The sequence below is a fragment of the Parastagonospora nodorum genome (assembly GCF_000146915.1).
Source record: "Parastagonospora nodorum SN15 chromosome Unknown scaffold_5, whole genome shotgun sequence".
Taxonomy (NCBI): Eukaryota; Fungi; Ascomycota; class Dothideomycetes; order Pleosporales; family Phaeosphaeriaceae; genus Parastagonospora; species Parastagonospora nodorum.
Genome location: NW_001884553.1, coordinates 1,244,099 through 1,264,726, shown reverse-complemented (window position 1 = coordinate 1,264,726; position 20,628 = coordinate 1,244,099). Strand labels below are relative to the sequence as shown.

General features: G+C 54.9%; 12 protein-coding genes across 12 annotated transcripts; 8 read left to right on the top strand and 4 right to left on the bottom strand.

Moving 5' to 3' along the window:
* Nucleotides 1–273: 273 nt before the first annotated feature.
* Nucleotides 274–2,402, top strand: SNOG_03958 (hypothetical protein; the record flags this gene model as incomplete). Its single annotated transcript, XM_001794449.1, has 2 exons — nucleotides 274–1,619; nucleotides 1,692–2,402. 2 exons carry the CDS (start codon nucleotides 274–276, stop codon nucleotides 2,215–2,217), a joined length of 1,872 nt encoding a protein of 623 aa, XP_001794501.1. The 3' UTR covers nucleotides 2,218–2,402.
* Nucleotides 2,403–3,155: 753 nt separating this feature from the next.
* Nucleotides 3,156–5,882, top strand: SNOG_03957 (hypothetical protein; the record flags this gene model as incomplete). Its single annotated transcript, XM_001794448.1, has 5 exons — nucleotides 3,156–3,313; nucleotides 3,395–4,038; nucleotides 4,093–4,704; nucleotides 4,779–4,844; nucleotides 4,900–5,882. 5 exons carry the CDS (start codon nucleotides 3,156–3,158, stop codon nucleotides 5,880–5,882), a joined length of 2,463 nt encoding a protein of 820 aa, XP_001794500.1.
* A 190-nt stretch (nucleotides 5,883–6,072) lies between these two features.
* On the bottom strand, nucleotides 6,073–7,630 carry SNOG_03956 (hypothetical protein; the record flags this gene model as incomplete). Its single annotated transcript, XM_001794447.1, has 2 exons — nucleotides 6,073–7,341; nucleotides 7,400–7,630. 2 exons carry the CDS (start codon nucleotides 7,628–7,630, stop codon nucleotides 6,073–6,075), a joined length of 1,500 nt encoding a protein of 499 aa, XP_001794499.1.
* A 299-nt stretch (nucleotides 7,631–7,929) lies between these two features.
* SNOG_03955 (hypothetical protein) lies at nucleotides 7,930–8,369 on the bottom strand (the record flags this gene model as incomplete). The annotated part of the gene is made up of 2 exons (XM_001794446.1): nucleotides 7,930–8,077; nucleotides 8,130–8,369. 2 exons carry the CDS (start codon nucleotides 8,367–8,369, stop codon nucleotides 8,069–8,071), a joined length of 249 nt encoding a protein of 82 aa, XP_001794498.1. The 3' UTR covers nucleotides 7,930–8,068.
* A 125-nt stretch (nucleotides 8,370–8,494) lies between these two features.
* On the top strand, nucleotides 8,495–8,780 carry SNOG_03954 (hypothetical protein; the record flags this gene model as incomplete). Its single annotated transcript, XM_001794445.1, has 2 exons — nucleotides 8,495–8,555; nucleotides 8,602–8,780. The coding sequence occupies 2 exons, from the start codon at nucleotides 8,495–8,497 to the stop codon at nucleotides 8,778–8,780; spliced, it is 240 nt and encodes a 79-aa protein (XP_001794497.1).
* A 379-nt stretch (nucleotides 8,781–9,159) lies between these two features.
* On the bottom strand, nucleotides 9,160–12,806 carry SNOG_03953 (hypothetical protein; the record flags this gene model as incomplete). The annotated part of the gene is made up of 9 exons (XM_001794444.1): nucleotides 9,160–9,661; nucleotides 9,790–10,343; nucleotides 10,409–10,756; nucleotides 10,824–11,102; nucleotides 11,151–11,334; nucleotides 11,479–11,510; nucleotides 11,725–11,828; nucleotides 12,014–12,148; nucleotides 12,239–12,806. The coding sequence occupies 9 exons, from the start codon at nucleotides 12,804–12,806 to the stop codon at nucleotides 9,160–9,162; spliced, it is 2,706 nt and encodes a 901-aa protein (XP_001794496.1).
* Nucleotides 12,807–13,072: 266 nt separating this feature from the next.
* SNOG_03952 (hypothetical protein) lies at nucleotides 13,073–13,404 on the top strand (the record flags this gene model as incomplete). The annotated part of the gene is made up of 3 exons (XM_001794443.1): nucleotides 13,073–13,160; nucleotides 13,224–13,234; nucleotides 13,339–13,404. The coding sequence occupies 3 exons, from the start codon at nucleotides 13,073–13,075 to the stop codon at nucleotides 13,402–13,404; spliced, it is 165 nt and encodes a 54-aa protein (XP_001794495.1).
* Nucleotides 13,405–14,259: 855 nt separating this feature from the next.
* Nucleotides 14,260–15,778, top strand: SNOG_03951 (hypothetical protein). Its single transcript, XM_001794442.1, has 8 exons — nucleotides 14,260–14,585; nucleotides 14,639–14,684; nucleotides 14,752–14,836; nucleotides 14,890–14,919; nucleotides 15,031–15,119; nucleotides 15,169–15,196; nucleotides 15,283–15,466; nucleotides 15,519–15,778. The coding sequence occupies exons 1-8, from the start codon at nucleotides 14,384–14,386 to the stop codon at nucleotides 15,650–15,652; spliced, it is 798 nt and encodes a 265-aa protein (XP_001794494.1). The 5' UTR covers nucleotides 14,260–14,383; the 3' UTR covers nucleotides 15,653–15,778.
* A 381-nt stretch (nucleotides 15,779–16,159) lies between these two features.
* Nucleotides 16,160–17,817, bottom strand: SNOG_03949 (hypothetical protein; the record flags this gene model as incomplete). The annotated part of the gene is made up of 1 exon (XM_001794441.1): nucleotides 16,160–17,817. The coding sequence occupies one exon, from the start codon at nucleotides 17,815–17,817 to the stop codon at nucleotides 16,243–16,245; it is 1,575 nt and encodes a 524-aa protein (XP_001794493.1). The 3' UTR covers nucleotides 16,160–16,242.
* Nucleotides 17,818–18,049: 232 nt separating this feature from the next.
* On the top strand, nucleotides 18,050–18,499 carry SNOG_03948 (hypothetical protein; the record flags this gene model as incomplete). Its single annotated transcript, XM_001794440.1, has 2 exons — nucleotides 18,050–18,216; nucleotides 18,367–18,499. 2 exons carry the CDS (start codon nucleotides 18,050–18,052, stop codon nucleotides 18,497–18,499), a joined length of 300 nt encoding a protein of 99 aa, XP_001794492.1.
* A 432-nt stretch (nucleotides 18,500–18,931) lies between these two features.
* On the top strand, nucleotides 18,932–20,023 carry SNOG_03947 (hypothetical protein; the record flags this gene model as incomplete). Its single annotated transcript, XM_001794439.1, has 2 exons — nucleotides 18,932–19,107; nucleotides 19,170–20,023. The coding sequence occupies 2 exons, from the start codon at nucleotides 18,932–18,934 to the stop codon at nucleotides 19,915–19,917; spliced, it is 924 nt and encodes a 307-aa protein (XP_001794491.1). The 3' UTR covers nucleotides 19,918–20,023.
* A 185-nt stretch (nucleotides 20,024–20,208) lies between these two features.
* SNOG_03946 (hypothetical protein) lies at nucleotides 20,209–20,548 on the top strand (the record flags this gene model as incomplete). The annotated part of the gene is made up of 2 exons (XM_001794438.1): nucleotides 20,209–20,278; nucleotides 20,322–20,548. 2 exons carry the CDS (start codon nucleotides 20,209–20,211, stop codon nucleotides 20,546–20,548), a joined length of 297 nt encoding a protein of 98 aa, XP_001794490.1.
* Nucleotides 20,549–20,628: the final 80 nt, after the last annotated feature.

Sequence of the window (20,628 nt, the reverse complement as noted above, 5' to 3'; positions counted from 1 at the left end):
CTATTATGGCTGAACAACTCGACATGGGTCGGCTGAACCTGAACGACTCTCAGCATGCCCCTCAGAACGGCTTCAACGGCGAGCGCTCTGCCTACATCCCCCCGCATCTGCGCGGGCGTCCCCAAGGTGGCCCTCCGCCCATGAACGCGGCCCCTCCCATGATGAACGGCGGCGGAGGTGTTGGTGGTAGTGCCTGGGGTCCAGCTCCCGGAGGTCCTAGTCCCGCTCCTCCGTAAGTGATCTATCCTCTCCCTACCTAGCCGTGTGCTAACGATGAACAGTGCTCGCTTCGACGGACCCCCTCCAGGCCAGATGAACGGCGGCGGCAACTGGGCTAACGCCAACGCCCAAGCTTTCACACCCCGCGGACGCGACGGTCCCCAGGGCGGCGGTGGCTGGGGCGGTGCTGCGCCCGGAAAGTTCGACCCCTCAGCATACGGCAAGCCTGGTGGTGGCGGAGGAGGTTCTGCCCGTGGCTCAGGCGATGGACAATGGAAAGACGGCAAGCACGTTCCCGGTCCCTCAAACCCGCGTGTTGAGCGTGAGCTCTTTGGCGTGCCCAACGACCCCTCTAAGCAGCAGACTGGTATCAACTTCGAGAAGTACGATGATATTCCCGTGGAGGCCTCCGGGCAGGGTGTTCCGGAGCCTGTTACCCGCTTCACCAACCCGCCCCTCGACGATCACCTGCTGAGCAACATCGAGCTCTCGGGCTACAAGGTCCCCACTCCCGTGCAAAAGTACTCGATTCCCATCGTTATGGGTGGTCGTGATCTGATGGCCTGTGCGCAAACTGGTTCCGGAAAGACTGGTGGTTTTCTCTTCCCTATCCTGGCTCAGGCTTTCCAAAACGGCCCTAGTCCTCCTCCTACCGCTCAGGCTGGCGGATACGGACGTCAACGCAAGGCTTATCCCACGTCATTGATCCTGGCCCCCACTCGCGAGTTGGTCTCCCAGATTTTCGATGAGGCGCGCAAGTTTGCCTACCGATCTTGGGTCCGACCCTGCGTCGTCTATGGTGGTGCAGACATTGGCTCGCAGCTCCGCCAGATCGAGCGTGGTTGTGATCTTCTCGTGGCCACTCCTGGCCGTCTTGTTGACCTTATTGAGCGAGGCCGCATTTCTCTTGCGAGCATCAAGTACCTCGTTCTCGATGAGGCTGATCGTATGCTGGACATGGGTTTCGAGCCTCAGATCCGCCGCATTGTCGAGGGCGAGGACATGCCTCCTACCGCCGGCCGTCAGACGCTCATGTTTTCAGCTACTTTCCCCCGCGATATTCAGATGCTGGCACGTGACTTCTTGAAGGAGTACATCTTCCTTTCCGTTGGCCGTGTTGGTTCCACATCTGAGAATATCACCCAGAAGATTGAGTATGTGGAGGATGCTGACAAGCGCTCCGTACTGCTCGATATTCTACACACCCATGGTGCGGGTCTGTCCCTGATCTTCGTCGAGACGAAGCGCATGGCGGACTCCCTCTCCGACTTCCTCATCAACCAAGGCTTCCCTGCTACCTCTATCCACGGCGACCGTACTCAGCGTGAGCGCGAGAAGGCTTTGGAGATGTTTCGATCAGGTCGCTGCCCAATTCTGGTGGCCACCGCTGTTGCTGCTCGGTACGTTAATATGTCCTGGATATCTTCAACTCATTGATACTACTATGAACGCATGCTAATACATCATTTAAGAGGACTTGACATCCCAAATGTCACTCACGTGGTCAATTATGACCTGCCCACCGACATCGATGACTATGTTCACCGCATTGGTCGTACTGGTCGTGCCGGAAACACTGGTATCGCTACCGCTTTCTTCAACCGTGGCAACCGCGGTGTTGTTAGGGACCTTCTCGATCTGCTAAAGGAGGCGAATCAGGAAGTGCCTAGCTTCCTCGAGAGCATTGCCCGTGAAGGCTCTGGATTTGGTGGTGGTGGCGGCCGAGGTGGTCGTGGCGGAGGCCGTGGCAGAGGCAATGCCGCAACTCGCGATGTCCGTCGCATGGGCGGTGGAGGAGGCGCCGGCGGCTTCGGCGGAGGAGGCTGGGGCGGCGCACCGCAAGGTGGCTATGGAGGTGGCTACGGCGGTGCCCCCGCTGGTGGCTATGCACCCCCCTCTGGAGGAGCCTACGGTGGTGGTGGCGGCGGCGGCGGCGGAGGTGGTTATGGTGGAGGCTACGGTAACCCATCCGGCCCCGGCGGCAACTCCTGGTGGTAGTTCCACCACATCGACTCCACGAAGCCGTCAGCACAGGACTGTTGCACAGTCTAGCGCTTCGTGGCATGTCTCACGACGGCTCGGTTCCTTTCTCACTTTTTCATGTTTATTGCGATCCTTCCACGGTTACTGCGGAACGAAACGGATTCCGGAATCTCATACCCCAATCAGCATATAGACAGCGACTGTTTCTTTGCGGATCTGCCTATTTTCGAGCTCTGCTGCACACGATACCCATTCGACGATTATGTCGAGCTCGGACATGGACTGCAGGACACGCGCCTTCAAGAAGAAGGCATGCATTACGAACATTTTACGCATCCGCCTTTATGCTAAGCATGCTGCTTGGGGAGCCATAGATCTCGTTTTCCGCGTCCTCCTGCGGACGACCTGCATCATTTCATTTTACAACAAAAAGCGATTCCTTTCCCTGCTATGACGCTCGACGACAATGACTTTCCTCGTCGTCTCCCTTGTCACTGGACTCTTTGCGCAACCATGCGCAGCGACTCTATTCGGGAGGGCGGAAAAGTTTGCATATGCTCACACATAGATGGCGTTCATGAGGGTTGCCTGCCCTTTTCTACTGGCCCTTGTCTACTGATGACGAGGGTCTTGCGAAGGAAATACCCCGGTTCTTATGGTGACCATCATGGTGGCGTCAGGGCCCGCTCAGCAGTGAGCTCGAGGCTCAATTCGTGCACATGCATCCACGACTTGGGCAAGGAATCACACAAAAGCACAGTTTGGAGCAGACGACTAGCTAGATAGACTCCCGTGGGCCGACACTGTTCGGCGCGCGAAATGTATGCGTTTCTGCAAGCATATCTTCTTGCGTGATGTGCATGCCTGTACAGTGATACGCTGAGATTCCAAGAGCACATGTGAAGACGGAGATGCTAAGGCGGCCAAAACATAGTCCGGGCCGCAGGTTCGTGATGCTCCCGAACGGCGCAGCTCTTTATTTCAAGGGACGATTAGCGCCGAAGCTTGGGCTCAAGAGCTGCTTCCCCATCCATGGTCGCATGCTTGACGCACCACCCATCGTCAATCGCAGCTTCATTGTCTTCATCGTCGATGCGGGCAGCGACGTGACGTGACGCCATCATCGCCTGCACCTGCACCTGCGCCTGCGCCAGGGCTCGCATCCTCCGCATCCGTTTCCGAAACATTCCAGGTGGTACCACCGTGATACGGCGCGCAACAACCATCGCACGTCGCAGAGAGCCATGGACGACACTGCTGCCGCTGCCGCCGCCGCCGCCTCCGTCTCGACCGCACGCGCCGACGAGCCGGATTCGAGAAACAGCCTGCGACACATCCTGGCTGCCGAACCCGCCATGGACGACGCGCGACCGTCTCCCTCACCGGGCGACACGCCTGCGCCCGACGACAGCGAGAATGCAGATGCGCCCGACGGCTCCAAGACAGCCGGCGACAGCGATGGGGCGCGCCCCTACTACACATCGACCACGACAACGACGCGCCGCAATGCGAATGGCAGCGTGTCGTCGGTATACAGCGGCAACAAGATCAAGCACCTCAAAAAGGACGATGGCATCCCGCTGTGGCGCAAGGACATCCAGTACGACTTCCTCAAGCTCGTGTTTGAGGACGACAAGACCGTCTTCACCAAGCAGTCGGACCCGCAGGCCGGGCCCATGCACACGTTTGCCGACATCTACCTCGATGCCATGGCCAAGAGCAGCAAGTGCAGCAAGATCCTCAAGGACAAGCTGCTGACGGAGCGCCCTGCCGCCGTCAACATGGCCATGGTGTGTCTGCTGGTCAACGTGGGCCGCATGAACACGACGCTCAACTGTGAGTAGCCCCCCGCGCGATGCTCCTGGCCGTCTAGCTGATGTAGTCATGCAGTCTTCCCCGAAATGCGCGCCCAGCTGCGGACCTACCACTCGATCCCCTCGCTGCAGGCCCACCAGGACCCCAACGCTTACAAGCAGCTGCAGGACGCCCCGCGCCTGAAGTCGATCCTCAAGGGCGCCACGGAGGATCAGGAGCAGCCCAGCACTGTCGACGAGATCATGCAGGCTCCCATACCACGCACGAACCCCGTCAACCTCATCTTCGTCCTTTCTCAATATGCGCCCAAGATCTCCGAGCTGCACTTCTTCCCTCCCCGCGACTTCTTCGACCTTGTCATGCGCTCCAATCTCAGCAGCAGGAGCCGCGCGACTGCCTTCCTGTGGCTCATGTGGTGGTATCTGGAGAGCGACTTCACCAAAGATGCTGCCGAGCGCAATCCCTTTGGACCGGGACAGTTTGGCCCTGCGGACGACCCTATCACGGCCGAGAATCCGCTCAAGTGCCCACCCTTTGACTTTCTGACCCCCGAACAGGAGGCCGAAGAGAATGTCGATACCCCAGACGAGAAGGTGTTTGGTGAGATTAAGCGCAAGGAGAGGATAGCAATTCTGGCGAGCGACATGGCCCCAGTGGTGACGGGGCCGAAGCGCACAAACAAGAAGAGTGTGTATACCGCGGTATCGAGTGCGTACTATTGAACACGACTAACGCCCCTCTAGACTTCAACCAAAATCCAGTATTCTCCGTGCTTGCCGATGATGGCGCATCCACCCCAGGACGAGACAGGCAGTCGCCTTCTCATGGTATGCTGCATATGCACACCCCCTAGTTGACGTGGGACAAGGCTGACCATGATAGGCTCGGCAAGAGGCCGTGGGAATCTCGCCAAATCCATCATCGAGCGCGACTATCCGTCCGACACTGATCGCACGCGATCAGCGTCTCCGCCTGGCAGCGTGTACAACACAGGGAAAAAGGTTACACCGAACATGCGCATTAACACACTTCTCAATGACGAGGTGCCGGCTTCGTCACCCGCGCCAAAGGGACCCGGCCGCGGCAACTGGGCGCGCAACCGCCTGACAGGCGGCGGGGGAGCTGGCGCAGGCCCTGGCGCACGCAGCTTCAAGAGTCGACTCGATGCTGGTGCATCACAAGATGGCCAGTCACCTTCTACGAGCGCGCCAACGTTCAATGGCCCACATGGCTTCTATCTGCCGCTCAATGGGTCCGATCCTAGCCACAAGCGCACACGGCCCCTCACACAGCACCAACTTGCTGTTGAACAGTACCGCCGGCGCCGCGTCGATGTCATTCTCGACCGCGGAATCCGCGTTGAATACAAGGCTGCTGCGAGGCGGCGGCGAACGACCAACACATTTATGCGCGCTTGGATCCGGTGCAAAGGTATGGCAGATGGCTATGATACGGACGAAGAGAGTCATGCGCAGGCCCAGTATCAGCAAGACATTGAGGTTGGAACGAAGACGCCGCCACCTATGCCTGCGGGGCTTGTCCCGATGGATTTTGGGGGCGAAGTCAACGATCATGGAGAGGAAAGTTACTACAGGGCCAAAATGTTGAGCCGAGCCCTTCGGCGACTGGAGAGATGGGAAGATGGCAGAGTCACCATGAGGGCAAGACCCAAGGGTGCAGTCAGAAACGGCATCGGCGATGTTGGCAGTAGGCCGGTGGCAGATGACGAGGACGATGAAGACGACGATGACATGCAAGATGTGGATGACTTGAGGCGAGAGGAGGAGAGCGAGAGCAGCGAAGAGGAGGATATGGAAAGGACATACGACGCGCACACGTTGCCTCCTTTGCCCAGGATGCATTGATCTGGCGTTGGGGTGGATTGACGTCAGGACAGGTATCGGACTTGTACACTATTAAGTAACATGGCCTTTCTCAAGTGCACGAGGAATGTGCAAGATCTTGGTCAATTAGGCTGCACAGACTGTACTCATCAGCAGACTGGGTATCATGGACCGTCCCTCGGTCTCGTGACTAATGGGCAAGAGGAAGATGCTATGCTAAGGGCTCTGCAATGCCAAGTTTCACAACTTCCACTTCCCAAGAATCCAGATCCACCAAGACCACTTGCTTTCTTTTGCTGAACCTAGGTACACTAACAACGAGAACCTTTTGTCCCGCGGGTCCCTCAATGATCCGCTTCCCGAATTTCTTCTGACAGCCCACGAAATACAAGTGCGGACACTCCTTGACTAGGAATGGATCGTCGTCTTGGAATGGGTAGCACCACAGGGTATCTGGTGCCGTGGGAGCTATACAACGCCATCGCAGCATCATCTCCATGATCTGCACTGTTTTGACCTTCTCGACGTACTTGAACAAGTCGGCGACGTTTTGCCCGCTAGTGCCCAGAATACGGTAGCCTTCAACATCGCCCTCCCAGGGATTGGTTACCATGTCCAGGCCGTGCAGTGTGTCAAGACCGCTCGCGGGTGGTTCAGCATAATGCCGTGAGCGAGGAAACAGGGCAGGATGAAGGGGCTGCTGAGGTAGAGCGACATTGGAGGGATCGGATGCGCCGGGGAGCAGGGTGATGGGTATGGACGGTAGAATTTGGGTAAGAAAGATGTCGAGACGCCCGGTAGGTATGGGGTCGTAGGTGGAGGCATCGTAACCATAGTGTTTTGATGCAGCCTTTTTGGCAGCGAACTCGTCGCGCGAGAGAATGGGCGAGGCGCGGCGCAGTGAGTCGCCCGCGATGATCAGTCTGGTGATGTTGGCGGCTTTGTCTTGGTCGAGCGGACCGGATGCTTGGCCCGTCAGAAACTCGACGAGCAGCTGCAGGGAAAGGTTCTCGGGGTCGTCGCCCGTGAGATCCAAGCCCGACACGATGGCAATCTTGCCGGGCTTTTCTCTCTTGGGGGTGGGCTCTTTGGTGTGCGCGAGGGTTGCGTCTTGGCGCTCCCAGCGCTGGGGCTGGCGTGGCAGGTCGACGAACTGCGTGGCAATGACTTGGAAGGTGCCGTCTGCCTGTTCAGTGCCAAGTGCTGCGAGAACACATCCCGTGACGAAGTGGGCGCGCAGCGGATCGCCTGTGACGCGCAGACGACCAGACTCGTCCTCGAGCATCATGTCGGCGGGCTTGGCGGGCTCGAGGTAGGTGGTGCGCTTTGGGGGCGCGGCGATCCAATGCTCTTTGGTAATGTCGTCAAGGACGTTGGGCTTCATGGCCAGGTCCATGAAGACGGTGCCCACGACCCAGCAGAGCTCGCTCTGGCGCACATCGAGGACGCGCTCGACGAACTGGGCTTTGGCGCCACCCAGCTTGGGGCCATCAGTGCGGGCTCAATGGGCGGTGGTTGTGCGGTGATGCTGTGCGTACCTCGAAGTCGTGCCATGCGTCCTGTGCCCGCGCCTTGACCTGCGCCTTGAGGTGGGCCAGGCGCAGGAAGTACATGTCGGCAAACTGCTGTGCATAGTGTCGGTCGGCGCCCTTGGGCAGGTCGAACGTGTGCAGCGGATGGTAGTCGGAGGCGCCGCGCAGAGGCGCATAGTGCTGCAGGTCCGGCAGCTCACGCAGCATGTCGCCATCCGTGCCGTCTGTATCGGGCATGGCTGAATGAGGAGAGAGGGAGGGAGCGAGGAAGGCAGGGAGGGGAGAGCCGTGATGTTGCAACACTACATATGTTCGATTCGCCTGTCGAGTCGCGTCGCGTCGCGTCTAGGGTCACGTGGGGCCAACCGAAAGAGGATATGTAAGAGGTGCGACCGTGCGGCGCTAGATGGTGGACACAACTTTCTTCGGACAACAGGGCCATGACATGTGCGAACAATGTTGGTTGGCTGGCTGGCTGTGTGGACGCACATCTCACATGATTCTTCACACACAACGTGCAGTCAAGTTTGGGGTGCTTTCATGTAGCCCGCAGGCAGTTCTATTCTCACATTACTGGTCGGTTTCACACCGTCTATGTCTAGTCTAGCGGCCGTGTGGTATTACAAAATGGTATAAACGCGATATTGGGCATTGGCAGTAGGCAGTGACTTGCACCTAGAGCATCTGGCACATGGTTAGTCGTCGCAACATGCACAGCTCAAGTGCTGGAACTCACCAGGGCAACGCCGCCAGCAACGACGAGTCCGAGTGCTGAGCCGGCCACGTTGGTGGGCATGGCGGCCGCTCCGGTGAAGGGAAGCTGCGAGGTGGGCTTGGAGGGCGCAGCAGTGCCTGTGGGCTTCATGGAGCCAGTGCCAGTAGGGAAGTAGGCATCTGTTGTACCGTTGACTGGCGCATAGGCGGCCGACGCGGTGGCGGCGAGAGCAGCAACAAGGGAAACGAAGGAGAACTGCATCGTGATGGTCTGCGTTGAAGGACTTGAGCGAAAGACGGCGGGCGAAAAACTGAGAGTGACTGAATGGACGCGAACAGCAGAGTTGAGCAGATGCAGTTTGGAATCAGCACCGGGCGCACTGCAACATGCCTTATATGCGTGCGCCCGGGACCGTCCGCCAGCACCTGTTGCTCATCAGCCTCCTCTGTGCGTGCAAACTTACCCACGAAGTGACGACGCAAGCGATCCACAGCCCAGCCCAGCCCAGCCCAGCACCCACCAGCACCCACGCACGCCAATCTGCCCCTTGCAGGCCCCAAGAATAGCCGCCCCCAGCCACGCCGTTGCCACTCCCAGGATATGCACGTTGCAACCACCGATTTGCGCCCCCTTAGCACCACCTCGGGAGGCATCATCGCATCTGACGTCTGACATGAGATAGCTTCCCGCTCCCGCTATCGATACACGTCCGGCATCATTTCGGCAGTGCTCCACTTTCTGCCTGCTCATATCCGTCGACGCGTGGACTGTGGAAGCACTGCTCCGCTGCCGTACGCTTGTGGGCCCGCAAATCTTGCTGTTCACTGTTTCTAATTGCAGCTCCTCAGCCAATACTCGGTTGCGACCGTTTCCGAACAGTCTGTTGTTTCATCAAGACCGCAACGAGAGGAAAGGAGACGACCACCTGAGACTGCACGTGAACGCAATGTACTGGATTTCGATCCTGCTTCTACACACCGCAACGAGACCCACGACCTAGCTCGACATGGCGCGATGCAGCCACTGCATCGCAATACCTAGCCTTCGCCATTTATGAATCGAATATCGCCCCATATGCTGGGATCCCTCTACTCTCCATGTCATATACAATCGTCGTCGTGAACTTCTTGTTGCTTATCACACACACTGCTTCAGCCCCGCTTTCCTTCCACAACTTGTACGCCAGTAGCGACATGTCTGGCTTCCCCTGTGTCCTGGTATTCCAGATGATTGCCTGTGGATCCGTAGCTCGTACGCTATCAACAATCTCCATACCAAAGGTCTGTTCTGGGTTGGGAGCCGTCCACAAGATACGGCACGGTACTTTCCGAGCTAGAATGACAGCAAGACAGGGCCCAATTCCAGACCCTGTTGCAACAAGGACCACTGACTTGAACAATGTTGCAATACGTAGGACACCGCATGCTGGAATGCCACGGACGTATACATGTGACGGTGCGCGCTCAATCGTCCGACCAGTGAAATCACCCGCGCGGCTCACAATGAGCGAGAAGCCTTTGCCGTTGGGGTTGGTGATTGTCGCAAAGCCATGCCTAAGTATGAGTCATCAGTTGAGAACGAGCCAAGTCACAGACAGCAGTACGCTTTGACGCCAGCAACGGTGTTGCATGACTGCGGTACGAGGGAAAACAAGAAACGGACGGGCTAGCATGTTACTTACCAGTCGACCAAAGGACGCTCCGCGAGTCTCACCGAGGTTCCCACAACAGGTGTGGTATAGTCGAACCAGAGCCGTACAGCATGGTGGGACAGAACTTCGGACCGAACAGGCACCTTACGTAGGAAGAGCCATGGGAATATGACGGCTGCCGTGGCGACTGCGAGAAGCCAAATTGACGGTGAACTTGCATAGGCGACTGATGGTGCCACTGTCGGATTGAGATCCTTGGTCGCAAGTGCAGTCAACGCCCACAGGAGAATCAGGCATGTCCAACCACCGAAGCGATGAATCGCCTCCCAGGCATTGTGATACTTTGCGCGGAAAGCTGGATGAGAGGTCAAGCCAATGAGGACCAAAATGACAAGGCCAAGGTATGACAGAACAATCGGAGCCAGGGATATGCGACGCAGTGGCGCGGCCTTTCCTAGCTCTAAAGTACCGGCTATAGTGAATGCACAATGCCACATAATGGCTGCGATTGCGCAGCCGCTGTGTATTCCACCAATGTGAAATATTCTGGCACAGTGGCGTCGAATAGCGAGAGGAAAGCAAGTCTAAAATGTTAATATGAGCGGTTAGCTTTTAGACTGCAACCGGCTTGAGCGAAGACTTCACATACCGGGACAGAGCAGAAGGTTGTGAACAGCAAATTGATGACCGGCTCCCACCGAATCAGGACAGCTACGACTAGGTTACTGGCCGTAGCTGTCGCGAGGGCTGGCAGAACCTTCTTTTGTTGTCTTGCTTCGCGGTACAGGATGATAGAAGCAACTGACACATTGCTGAGTACGACGACCGAAAAGAATCGTCGATACAGGATAAATGCGCGATGCCGAAGCCATCGAAGACCACGGGGGCCATATATTGGGGGCAGTATGTCGATAACTTTGTCGACACTTTCCCGATCAGAAATGCCCTCGAGCTCAGATGCTTGACTTGTGACGAAGATTTTGCCCTTTTCTGTATCCTGCGAGTGTTCTCGGGTGTTTGTTTCAGATGGCCGGATTTCCAGAGCTGCTTCAATCGAAGCGTACTTTCAATTCTCCTTGCGAGGCGTCGGTATCAGAATCAGGCCTACTCCGTTGCAACGACGTTGTTTCACTCAGCTGTTTGCGATCGACCTTGCCGTTGGCTGTAAGTGGAATTGAACCAACGTGCATCCATTTCTCCGGTACAGAATAGTAGGGAAGGTGCTTTCGCACAAAAGCTTCCAAAGCTGGCTCATCTACCGAGATTTCATCATCGTTCGCATAGAATCCGCATAGCACACCCTCGATGAGCATGGCGGTTCCTCGTCTTATCCCAGGGAATTTCTATTCACTTAGTACGTCTGTAATACATGAAATCGAGCAGAATCTTACCTCGATGACTTGAGTGACTCCATCAAGCTCGACACGGAAGCCCTGCTTAACGTTAAGACCCAGAACTATTGACCGTGTGAAGGAGTTTACCTTGATTTTGACTTGGTCATCCTTTCGACCAAGCATGTCCAGGGAGCCATCAACTCTCCAACGTGCAATGTCGCCTGTGTTGAACATCATAGACCTACATGGCATCAACGTCAAGTACCCTACAAGCATAAAAAGACGTATCTCACCCATCATCCATGAACTTGTCGGCTTGTAACGATGCGACGTGAGTGTAGACAAGTTAATGTAACCTCGTGAAACCCCAGCACCACCCACCCACATTGTACCTTTCTGTCCCATTCGCACAGGCTGCTCATCATCGTCAAGTATATAGCATGTCGTGTTAGGAATGGGCTTCCCTATGGTCAATGGTTGCCCAGGAGTGTGTCGATGTGCTGTGTTCAGTATGGTAATCTCTGTAGGACCGCAGATGTTTATGAAACAAAGAGAGTTCTCTGCCCATTCGTCCGCAAGGCTAGTTGAGAATCAGTGCCGCAATACGATGATTTCCATAATATAGACTTACCTCTGAGGGCATATTTCGCCTCCAGTTGCAATGTGCTTGATTCCAGGGTATGAGCGTCGGCGATATTTGCACAAAATCGATGGTGTTGTAATCAGAGTATCGACCTTCAGGACAGTCAGCTACTCCTATCGAAGACTGTAACAGTATCGCTAGTCTACCTCGCTCAGGGTACTGGTCCAATCGGATCCGCGCATGTACAATGTACCTCCGTTCATAAGGCACCCCAGTATCTCCCATGCCCCTATGAGTTGAGTGAGCTAAGGCCTTCTAGATGGGCATTCCAACTTACCCATATCGAATGCAATGTTGAGGACTTGAGCCACCTTTGATCCAACCGTAATCCCCAGTCGTGCTGGCTCCAAAAGTAGAGCATTCGTGACATTACCGTGTGAGACATTGACTCCTTTGGGTTTTCCTGTACTTCCTACGATAACAGTAAGCAATTATTGGTCTGAATGAATAAAATGTGAAGGGTGTGTGCGCTGAAGGATACATGTAGTGGCCTGGCACTTACCCGAAGTGTAGATAGCGTACGCAGCGTCTCGCGATGACACCTGCACTGTTGGTTTCGTTGCAGGAAAGAAGGCGCCAATGTCCATAGTCAGGGCGAACATGACAGCGTCTTTTCGAGCAAAACGCCGGATCTTATCCCAGAATTGCGGAAGGCAGAGGATGAAACGTGCTTCGGAGTCGTTGAAAATATGCATAAAGGCCTGCTCTGAGGTTACTCCCCCATCGATTGGCACATATTGGCACCCGGCCTTGAGGATTGCAAATATTCCAACCAGCATCTCAAATGACCGCCGAACGACAAGACAAACACGCTCGCCCGGTTTCAGCCCAGAGTGTATCATACAATGGGCAAGCCGATTTGCAGCTACATCTAGCTGGAGGTATGTGAGTGTTTGACCAGCAATTGTAGCGGCAATGACCGTGGGGTGAGTCTTGACGATACCCTCAAATGCCTCGTGTATCGACTTGTAGGGCACTGGAATGATCTGTCCACGACCAAGGCGTGACACTATAGTTCGTTCTTCTTGAGGAAGACATGACATTGCATGGAAGCAACTTTCAGGATTCATGTCGAGGCTCCGCGGTAGGTGATGGAAATCTAGGTTCGATGACAAACTGTGTACTGATGTGTATCAGGCAGGAAAGCAACTCTTTTTATAATAACTCAGGGCTTGGTACAGATCCGCTCTCGAGTAGTCAAAAGGAACCTCGATGCTTGGACACTGCCCACAGTCTTATCGGATCGACAAATCATTGACACACAAGCAAGGTATCCAGCCTCCAGGAACCGTCTATCAACTTTAGCCGACTGATGTGTTGAGCCCCAGGAAACATTATGGCACAGATTGCCAAAGCATCATGCATGGTCAGTGGCTCATGGAGCCTTCCGGGCATCAATACCCACATTCAGATCATATGCAGCAGTATGTCGGCCAAGTGTTAGAATAGCTGCAAACCTCCGCACACTTTGACTAATGCGTACGTAGGAACTAGCAGGGTCTGTGGTCAACCTATTGTGAAGCCAAGGTGGGGTTGGCTCGTACTAGCAGCCCGTGATAAACCTCTGATCATATGTAGATGATAGTTAGTGACAGATCACAGGCTACAAGCAGACCTCGGCGGATGAACACTGCACCCGTCTCAATTCAGGATTTCGTCACACCTTGAATGCACTTTGACCGGACGAGGCCTGGAAGAAGCAGAACAACCATCAAGGCTTACAGTACATTTCCAACTTTCTTACGGGATTGTGAGCAGCCCAAGCCTCCATTCCGGTCGACATATTGCGAAGCTCGTATGGAGCCTGGAGCATCAAGGGCAGACGCATCGCGCATAATGCAGAGGGCGCTTATGGAAAGACATTGGTTGGTGGACGGACAACTTGCTCTTACGATGAGTAAAACCGTGCTATTACGCTTCGGAGTCAACATGCATGCATGGTATATGCAAGGGGGCTATGTCGTGGACAGGGCGATGTGCTGGCAAGGATCAGCAGGCATGCCCCAATGTTTTTTCATGCCCGCCTATAGATTTGCAGGTTTGCAGGCTCGCAGATGGCGTCAGTTAGCTGCACTCTGCCAGCATGTACACAAGATGCCAGTACAGTAATGACAGTAAAAAGAGAACAAGTCTGATTTTGCTATACAGAGATGAAACGTACATGTAGCGTGTTTTTACCTGGTCCATAGGATCGTGCGGTGCTCAAGAGGTTTAGGAAAGTGCCGTAAAAAGAAAGTTAGCGCACATGTGGCCCGGCCACATACCTGCAAGATCGATGTCGTGTATGGCGAACGTGTGGAGTGCGTGGGAGTACCCGGGCTGTCAGTTGCGCGGATCGGTATTGAACACACCGCATCTTTGGGCCCTTTCTTGGTTTACTCGGTCGCCCGGGGCATGCCGTCCTTGGAAGGTCCAAGGTTGCGCTAACACCATGCGAGATGCTCTGCATAACGTCAGTCACGCGGCGCAAGTTGAGCGCAATAGTACGTTGCACGCCACTTATAAAGCAGTTGCGCAATTTTTGCCAGACTCGTGCATGAGGCCAGCACCACAATCCTGAGCCGGACATTCACCGCCAGCGTAGTACAAGCGCCTTCCGTCCAGCCAAACTGAGTCAATCTCTGATTGACGGAACAAGAGACAGGGAATGGACCAGGAAATGCCGGAATCACCGAGCCTGATCGTCTCCATCAAACCCAATGGTGTGGCCATACTGGAGTTGAACAGACCAAGCAAACGGAACGCATTGTCACAGGCTTTGATTGATGAACTTACAGGGGCGTTAGGCCAGCTTGACCGCAGTCCGACAACGTTTGTCGTTATTCTGACCAGCTCCGGGCCGTTCAGTGGTACCTGCAACCCCCATCCTCGTAAAAAGCTTTGAGGCTAATGCAAGCAATAGCCGGGGCAGATCTAAGTGAGATGGCAACGCTTACAACGGCGGAAGCGTACGTACAGCATAGGCCAGTCCTGCAACTTCGGAGCCATCGTTGATTTGGATCATGTACTATGCAGAACACGCATCGGATGGCTCAAAGACTTGGACGAGGCCATGTCCAGCTTCCGGAAGCCAGTGCTAGCGGCGGTGAGAGGTTTTGCAGTGAGCCATGTTCGCAGTGTGCTTTGGTCCAGTCAAACTGACGACAGTTGCAGTATGGCGGCGGTTTCGAGCTTGCACTGATGGTGAGGCGACTCCATTCCCCTAGGCCTGGAACCTATCATAGGCCTGTGGCTCAGACAGTAGCCATTGTTCCCGCTTCTCTCGTGAGCTGCAGCTGACTGTCGCACATACAGTGCGATATGATATTTGCATCGGCGGATGCTCGATTTGGCTTTCCAGAAGTCACATTGGGGACGATTCCCGGGGCTGGTGGAACGCAAAGGTGCGAGGAACGAAGCCATCTTTTCGCCGAGGTTACTGACTTTGGGTAGGCTCACCAAAACCGTTGGCAAGCAGAAGGTGTGTGTGTACCCCGCCCGTATCTCAGATGATCTTGGCCCGAAATCTGTCACTTCGGATGAGCTGTTCTCGTGTTAACTGGTCAGGCCATGGAACTTATATTAACCGGAGTGCCTGCCACGGCCGCCGAGATGGAGCGTCTTGGTGTTGTGAACAGAGTTGTCCAGGGCGATGGAGACATTCTAATGGATGTGACCATGAAAACGGCACAGACTATAGCATCTTTCTCAGCACCAGCGATTGGGCTAGCGAAACAAGCTGTCCTAGCAGGTGAGTCCTCTTGCGCCATGTCTGTAGTAGCAACTGGGCTGACGCAAAGAAGCCGAGACGACAACCTTGAGAGCCGGGTTGGAGATTGAGCGTGCATTGTACTACAGCAGCTTCTCGCTTGCTGATTGCCGGGACGGGATCTTGGCGTTCAAGGATAAGCGCAAGGCATGTGTTCAGCATCGTTGAGCGTGGGATGCGATGGTTTCTCGGAGTCTGTATACTCTTTCGTCATCCTTTCGGTCCTTCTCTGCGCACTACCCGCAGCATGCTTTTTTCCCCAATATCGAAAATCAATGTTCGACTGCTTTACCGACGCAAGCACAGACACGAGCTCTTTCCCCAGAAATATGGCACAGTGTTTGGAGAACGGAACATCTTGCGCGCTTCGTGTAGTTCGATGACTGATTTTACGGCGACGAGTGGGTAAAGGTGACATGTGTGCGATGGGAATGCTACGGGGACGTGATCCGGTTAAAGCTTCGGGGCCAGGGGAGTGCGCCAGATTTTAAGCACGACTGCCGGAGTCCAGACCTCCGCCTTTGGTCATCGTGCTACTACGCAATCATGCATTCGTCGATCTCCAAGCATAATCTCAAACCTTGAGTAGCGTAGGGTACCTCTTTAGTGACGGCGGCCAATCAATAGAATACTGCCTCTGCATCTTTTAAGCATCAGTAGAACTCGATCGATGATCCAAGCCAATCGCGCTAACCGTGGTATATTAATGAATTATAAACACTCGAAGCATATCATCAAGAAACCAATATCACAGTTGTTCAGACCTCGTGCGCCTTTTGCCTGATATCTTTTGTCTCGATTCTGCCAATGCCCTGAAACATGTCATGGCGATCAATGAGACTGTTCACCGTTGTGGCGCCGCAAAGGCCATTGGCCTCTGTACTACCCTCGCTACTCATAGTCTGCGTTTGAACGAGCGCATTCTTGTCCAAAGATAAGCGATTTGATGTAGCACTGGACGCAAGAACTCCGTCTTCAGCAATTGTCTCCATGTTCGTCCCCTCGTCCAGCGATAAATTTCGCATTCTCGTGTCCAGATCAAGTGCAGGTGCGTCTGGTATCGCACTGAGTGATTTTGAACGCACTGGTTCTAGAGCATTTGAGTCTTCAGATATGCGTTGAGGTGCCCCAGCTTCTGTCTCCGACAGGGAGCGTTGTGGGTCGACGCCGCTTGCGTCTGGAACACTGTGCGAACGTTGCCGATCCTGTTTGTGGCTCTTGGACCACGACTTGAACTTGAAAGCCGAAAGCCAGCCAGGGCGCTTCTCTTTCCCTGCGTTTGGGTTCAAAGCACGTTCGGCAGAGAGCTGTAAATGCGTTTTCTCGGTTATTTTGGGTTGGGCTGTCACAGGTGTTGGTGTCTCCACTGGAGCTGTACGGATATCGTAATCAGACTTGCGTCGGGCACCAGCAGCTGCGGTGGAGGGAACGGCAAGGTTGTAGCTAGCACGACGCTTTGCAAGACTAGTCTCCTTGAGTTCTTCGTGTATGTACTGGAGGGCGGCGTCGACAACCTCGACATACTCTGGATAGTCAATTTCACAGGCCTCCCGGATGAGGCGCAACTTTTCCCAGTCCTGTTGCACAACAGGCCCTGTCAGGTCGGGGTGCCAGGCCATGCACCTAATGTCGGAACGCGTTCCGCGGTCGACCTGTTCTTTGACGCCCATGAGCTCGACGAGAGCATCCACCTCTAAGCGCACGGTCTTGACAAATTCGTTGAAGCGATCGCAATTCTTGACGGTCCAGTGGTTGGTGGTCATACTCATGTTACGCTTGATGCTCGCCCTTGCGCCGGTTTGTCGGACGAGGTCTTGCAACAAGGCGTACTTTTCTCGAAAACCCTCCAGTCGGTTGGTGTCCAGAGCAGGATATTCAAGCCTCGAAAAGTGTTTGGGGCTCTTCAATCCGTACTTTTCCATCAACTCATCTCGTGACAGATTCCCGGGACGGCCTGAGATTTCGTTGAGCGCGTTACGTATCTTGTCGTTGGTCTCCTCATCATCGAGTCTGGAATCTCGCACACTGAAATTTACGGGCAGATGCGGGTCAGGGTTGGTTAGGCCAGGGTGGGATGGGACCATATGCCTTGCAATTGTTGCTGGCGGGGCTGATATACCGACGGCATCGCCAAAGATGAGCAGCCGGCCCTGTTGGAGGCCAAGCTTAGCGAGGGCCACCTTTTGGGCATGGTCGTTGTCTTTGGACGGATGGATCAGATTGAAGGCTTCGACACAGGTGCTGAACTGGGTTGCCAGCGAGAAGACGTCGTTGAGAATCTGCGCTTTGCTCTTGGCAGGTGGTGGTGTGGCTTGGACCGAATCGTCAGCCATAGCGGGGTCAGGAAGGTCTTCTCAAGGCGACCGGCGAGCCACAGTCTGCAGTGCGTGGTAATTAGCAGAGGGACAGTCAGAGTGAGGAGCCTGTAAGGCGCCTGTGCTTGACTGGCAAACCTTCAAAATTCGCGCTCGTCCATGGGCGCATGACGTCTGAGTGTGTGTCGCAAAGCATGGATCGTCTCCAGCTGCAGGTGTGGCGCAGACTTTTTCGTAGCGGGGCGAAAGCATGGCCAGTCCTCGACCGCCTCTGCCAACTCCCTGCCTCGCTATTCGCAGAGGCCTTCTGCTGCTAGTCGGGCCTTGTGTGCTGGGGCGCGTCACGTGCGCTGGGCAAGCCACCTGGGCAGCACTCGAGGGGCTCTGCGCGCTGTATGCTATCGGCCCTCTGAGTAGGTAACGCCGCCGCGGGGTTCACCAAGATCTAAGGTCCAAGATCCAAGACCTTCAGGGACCGTATCTACGTATGGATGGTAAGATTGTCGCATGTACTTAATTCCGCCAGTCAGCTAGCAGTATTAGTGTTATGAAAGTTGTATTACCCAGGTACCGTCTGCCTGTGGTGTCTATGGATATCATGAGGCAATGGCTACAAACGAGGAAGAGCCGAGAGGAGCACAGCTTGCGGGAGGCTCTGGCGACGCATATCCGTACACCGCTCTGGTCGCAAGACCTGTGAGCTTCCGGTCGTGACAGGAAAGCCATGGAGAATAGGAAGGTGCCCATGGTCGTGTAGGTAACGATAAGACTACTGCAGGAGGGGCCGGGCGGGAGGTACCGCTGAAGCCAGTCTAGGTCTAGCCGCCCAAATGTGCGTGAGGTTGGAGACCTTTCGCGGTTCAAGAAATAATACACAATATGCACAGGGACTGCGCGCATAAGCGGCAGTTGTGCAAGCTCAAGACTCGAGACCGATTCGTCGACTCAGCATCCTGGTACGAAGCCATCCTCAAAAACGCATGCCCGTGTAGAATAGGCTAATGCTGTCGTCTATCCCTTCCCTGCATACACTGCGATGCGATTTCCGATCACGGGTTGCAAAGCCTCTGAAGACAATTGCGTGTGTCGGTACTTGCACGCACAGCCTTGCGTCACCACATAGGCTATCATCATGGCAACATCCATCGGCGCCTGGCACTTTTCGCCACTGCTTACAGCGTTCCCGGCAGGTGTCCTACCAAACGTTGGCTTTTGGAAGGCGACCAACGGATCATGGGAATACCAAATCCAGCTGGCATGGCCATTGAACTGGACGTCGCAGCAAGAGAGCACGACTGTCGAGACGATGTAAGCGTACTTAGTAGAAGCTTTGGGAGCAACGTGATATAGATGATGACTGATTTTGCTAGGTACGTGCTCGATGGAAATGCGCTGGGCTTGACCGCTGCGGAGGGTGTTCGCCGTCGGAGGCCTGTCGAGTTCAATATGCCTGACAGTATCATTGTCAGTATCGGATATCCTGAGACCATCTCAGATTCGCCCTACAGTGGACAGCGAAGCTCAGATTTCCAACCACCAGTTTGCGATAGTTGCACGCTTCCGGCCACTCCAGGTGTGCCGTCCAACGCCGACAATTTCATCCATTTCATCGACTCGGCTCTACGCCCCTGGGTACACAATAACGCGTTTCCAAACGCTGCATTCAACCGCGATGCTCTATATGGGCACTCTTTTGGTGGCTTATTCGTCCTCTACGCCCTTGTTGCGCGACCTGACTTGTTTGATACATTTCTCTGCGTTTCGCCAGCTCTGTCGTTCAACGATGATTACGTCTTCAAGCACGCCGAGTTCCTGGCACCCCTCAGAGGGACCGAACTGCAGACGTCAAATGCTACGAAGCCGGCATTCCAGATCAGTTATGGCGCGCTCGAGCAGGCTCCAACCAAGCGGAGGACCGAGACCGAAGAGGAGTTCGCGTTCCGGCAAAGCATTCTCGTTCCCATGCGCATGACGAATCTGTCACGAAACTTGTACAGCGAAGTCAAGGACAGTCCAAGGTTGAGGCATGTTGAGCTCCATGAGTATCCCTTCAGTGATCATGCTGCCGTGGGTGCAGCTGCGCTTGTAGATGGGCTCGACTATTTCCTTGACTGGTGACAAGCCGGGATTTCGAGTCTCTGAACATGCATACGACCAGAAGCGAAGAGACGGCAATCTCATGGGAAATGACAGCCTGGAAATGTCTTCTAGGTAGTCATTGAAGACCAGAGTCCCCAGTTAGGTAGCCAGCGCGAATCTTCAATAGAAGCCTTGGAAGCGTCCATACATGCATTCATGCTCTCTTCTGCGACACTACGGCTGTGAGACGTCGTCGACAGAACACGCTCTCTTCATGGTACATGTGGGAGATACATACCGGTAGCGGGACGGGCGGTTCGCAACTTCCCCATGACTCGCTACTCCACCCGAGTGCACCACTTTACCCCCAGAAACCATGACAAGCACCACTCCTCGCACAGTACGTGGTAGTCGGGGCCGATAAGCATAGGCTTGTTGCGTAGATCGTTCACCGCCTGTACCGAAAAGATGGGGATGGGTGGGTTGCTCACTCTCCGGCGAGGTGCCGGCCAGCGACAACATTGGCCGAAAAACTGGCACCAGTGGACCCCTCCCGCAGCGAGAGGCTCAACGGACAACTCTAACCGCTGCGAAAATTTCGCTAGGGTTTCCGATACGTCATAAGACGAATAGACAAGATTGCGATGATGGCGCAGACATATACTTGTAGGCGCGCCCTTGTATCCTTGAGCCCACTTGCCGCTGGACGGATCATCAGCACGACCTGCACTCGCACCAACAACGCCGTCA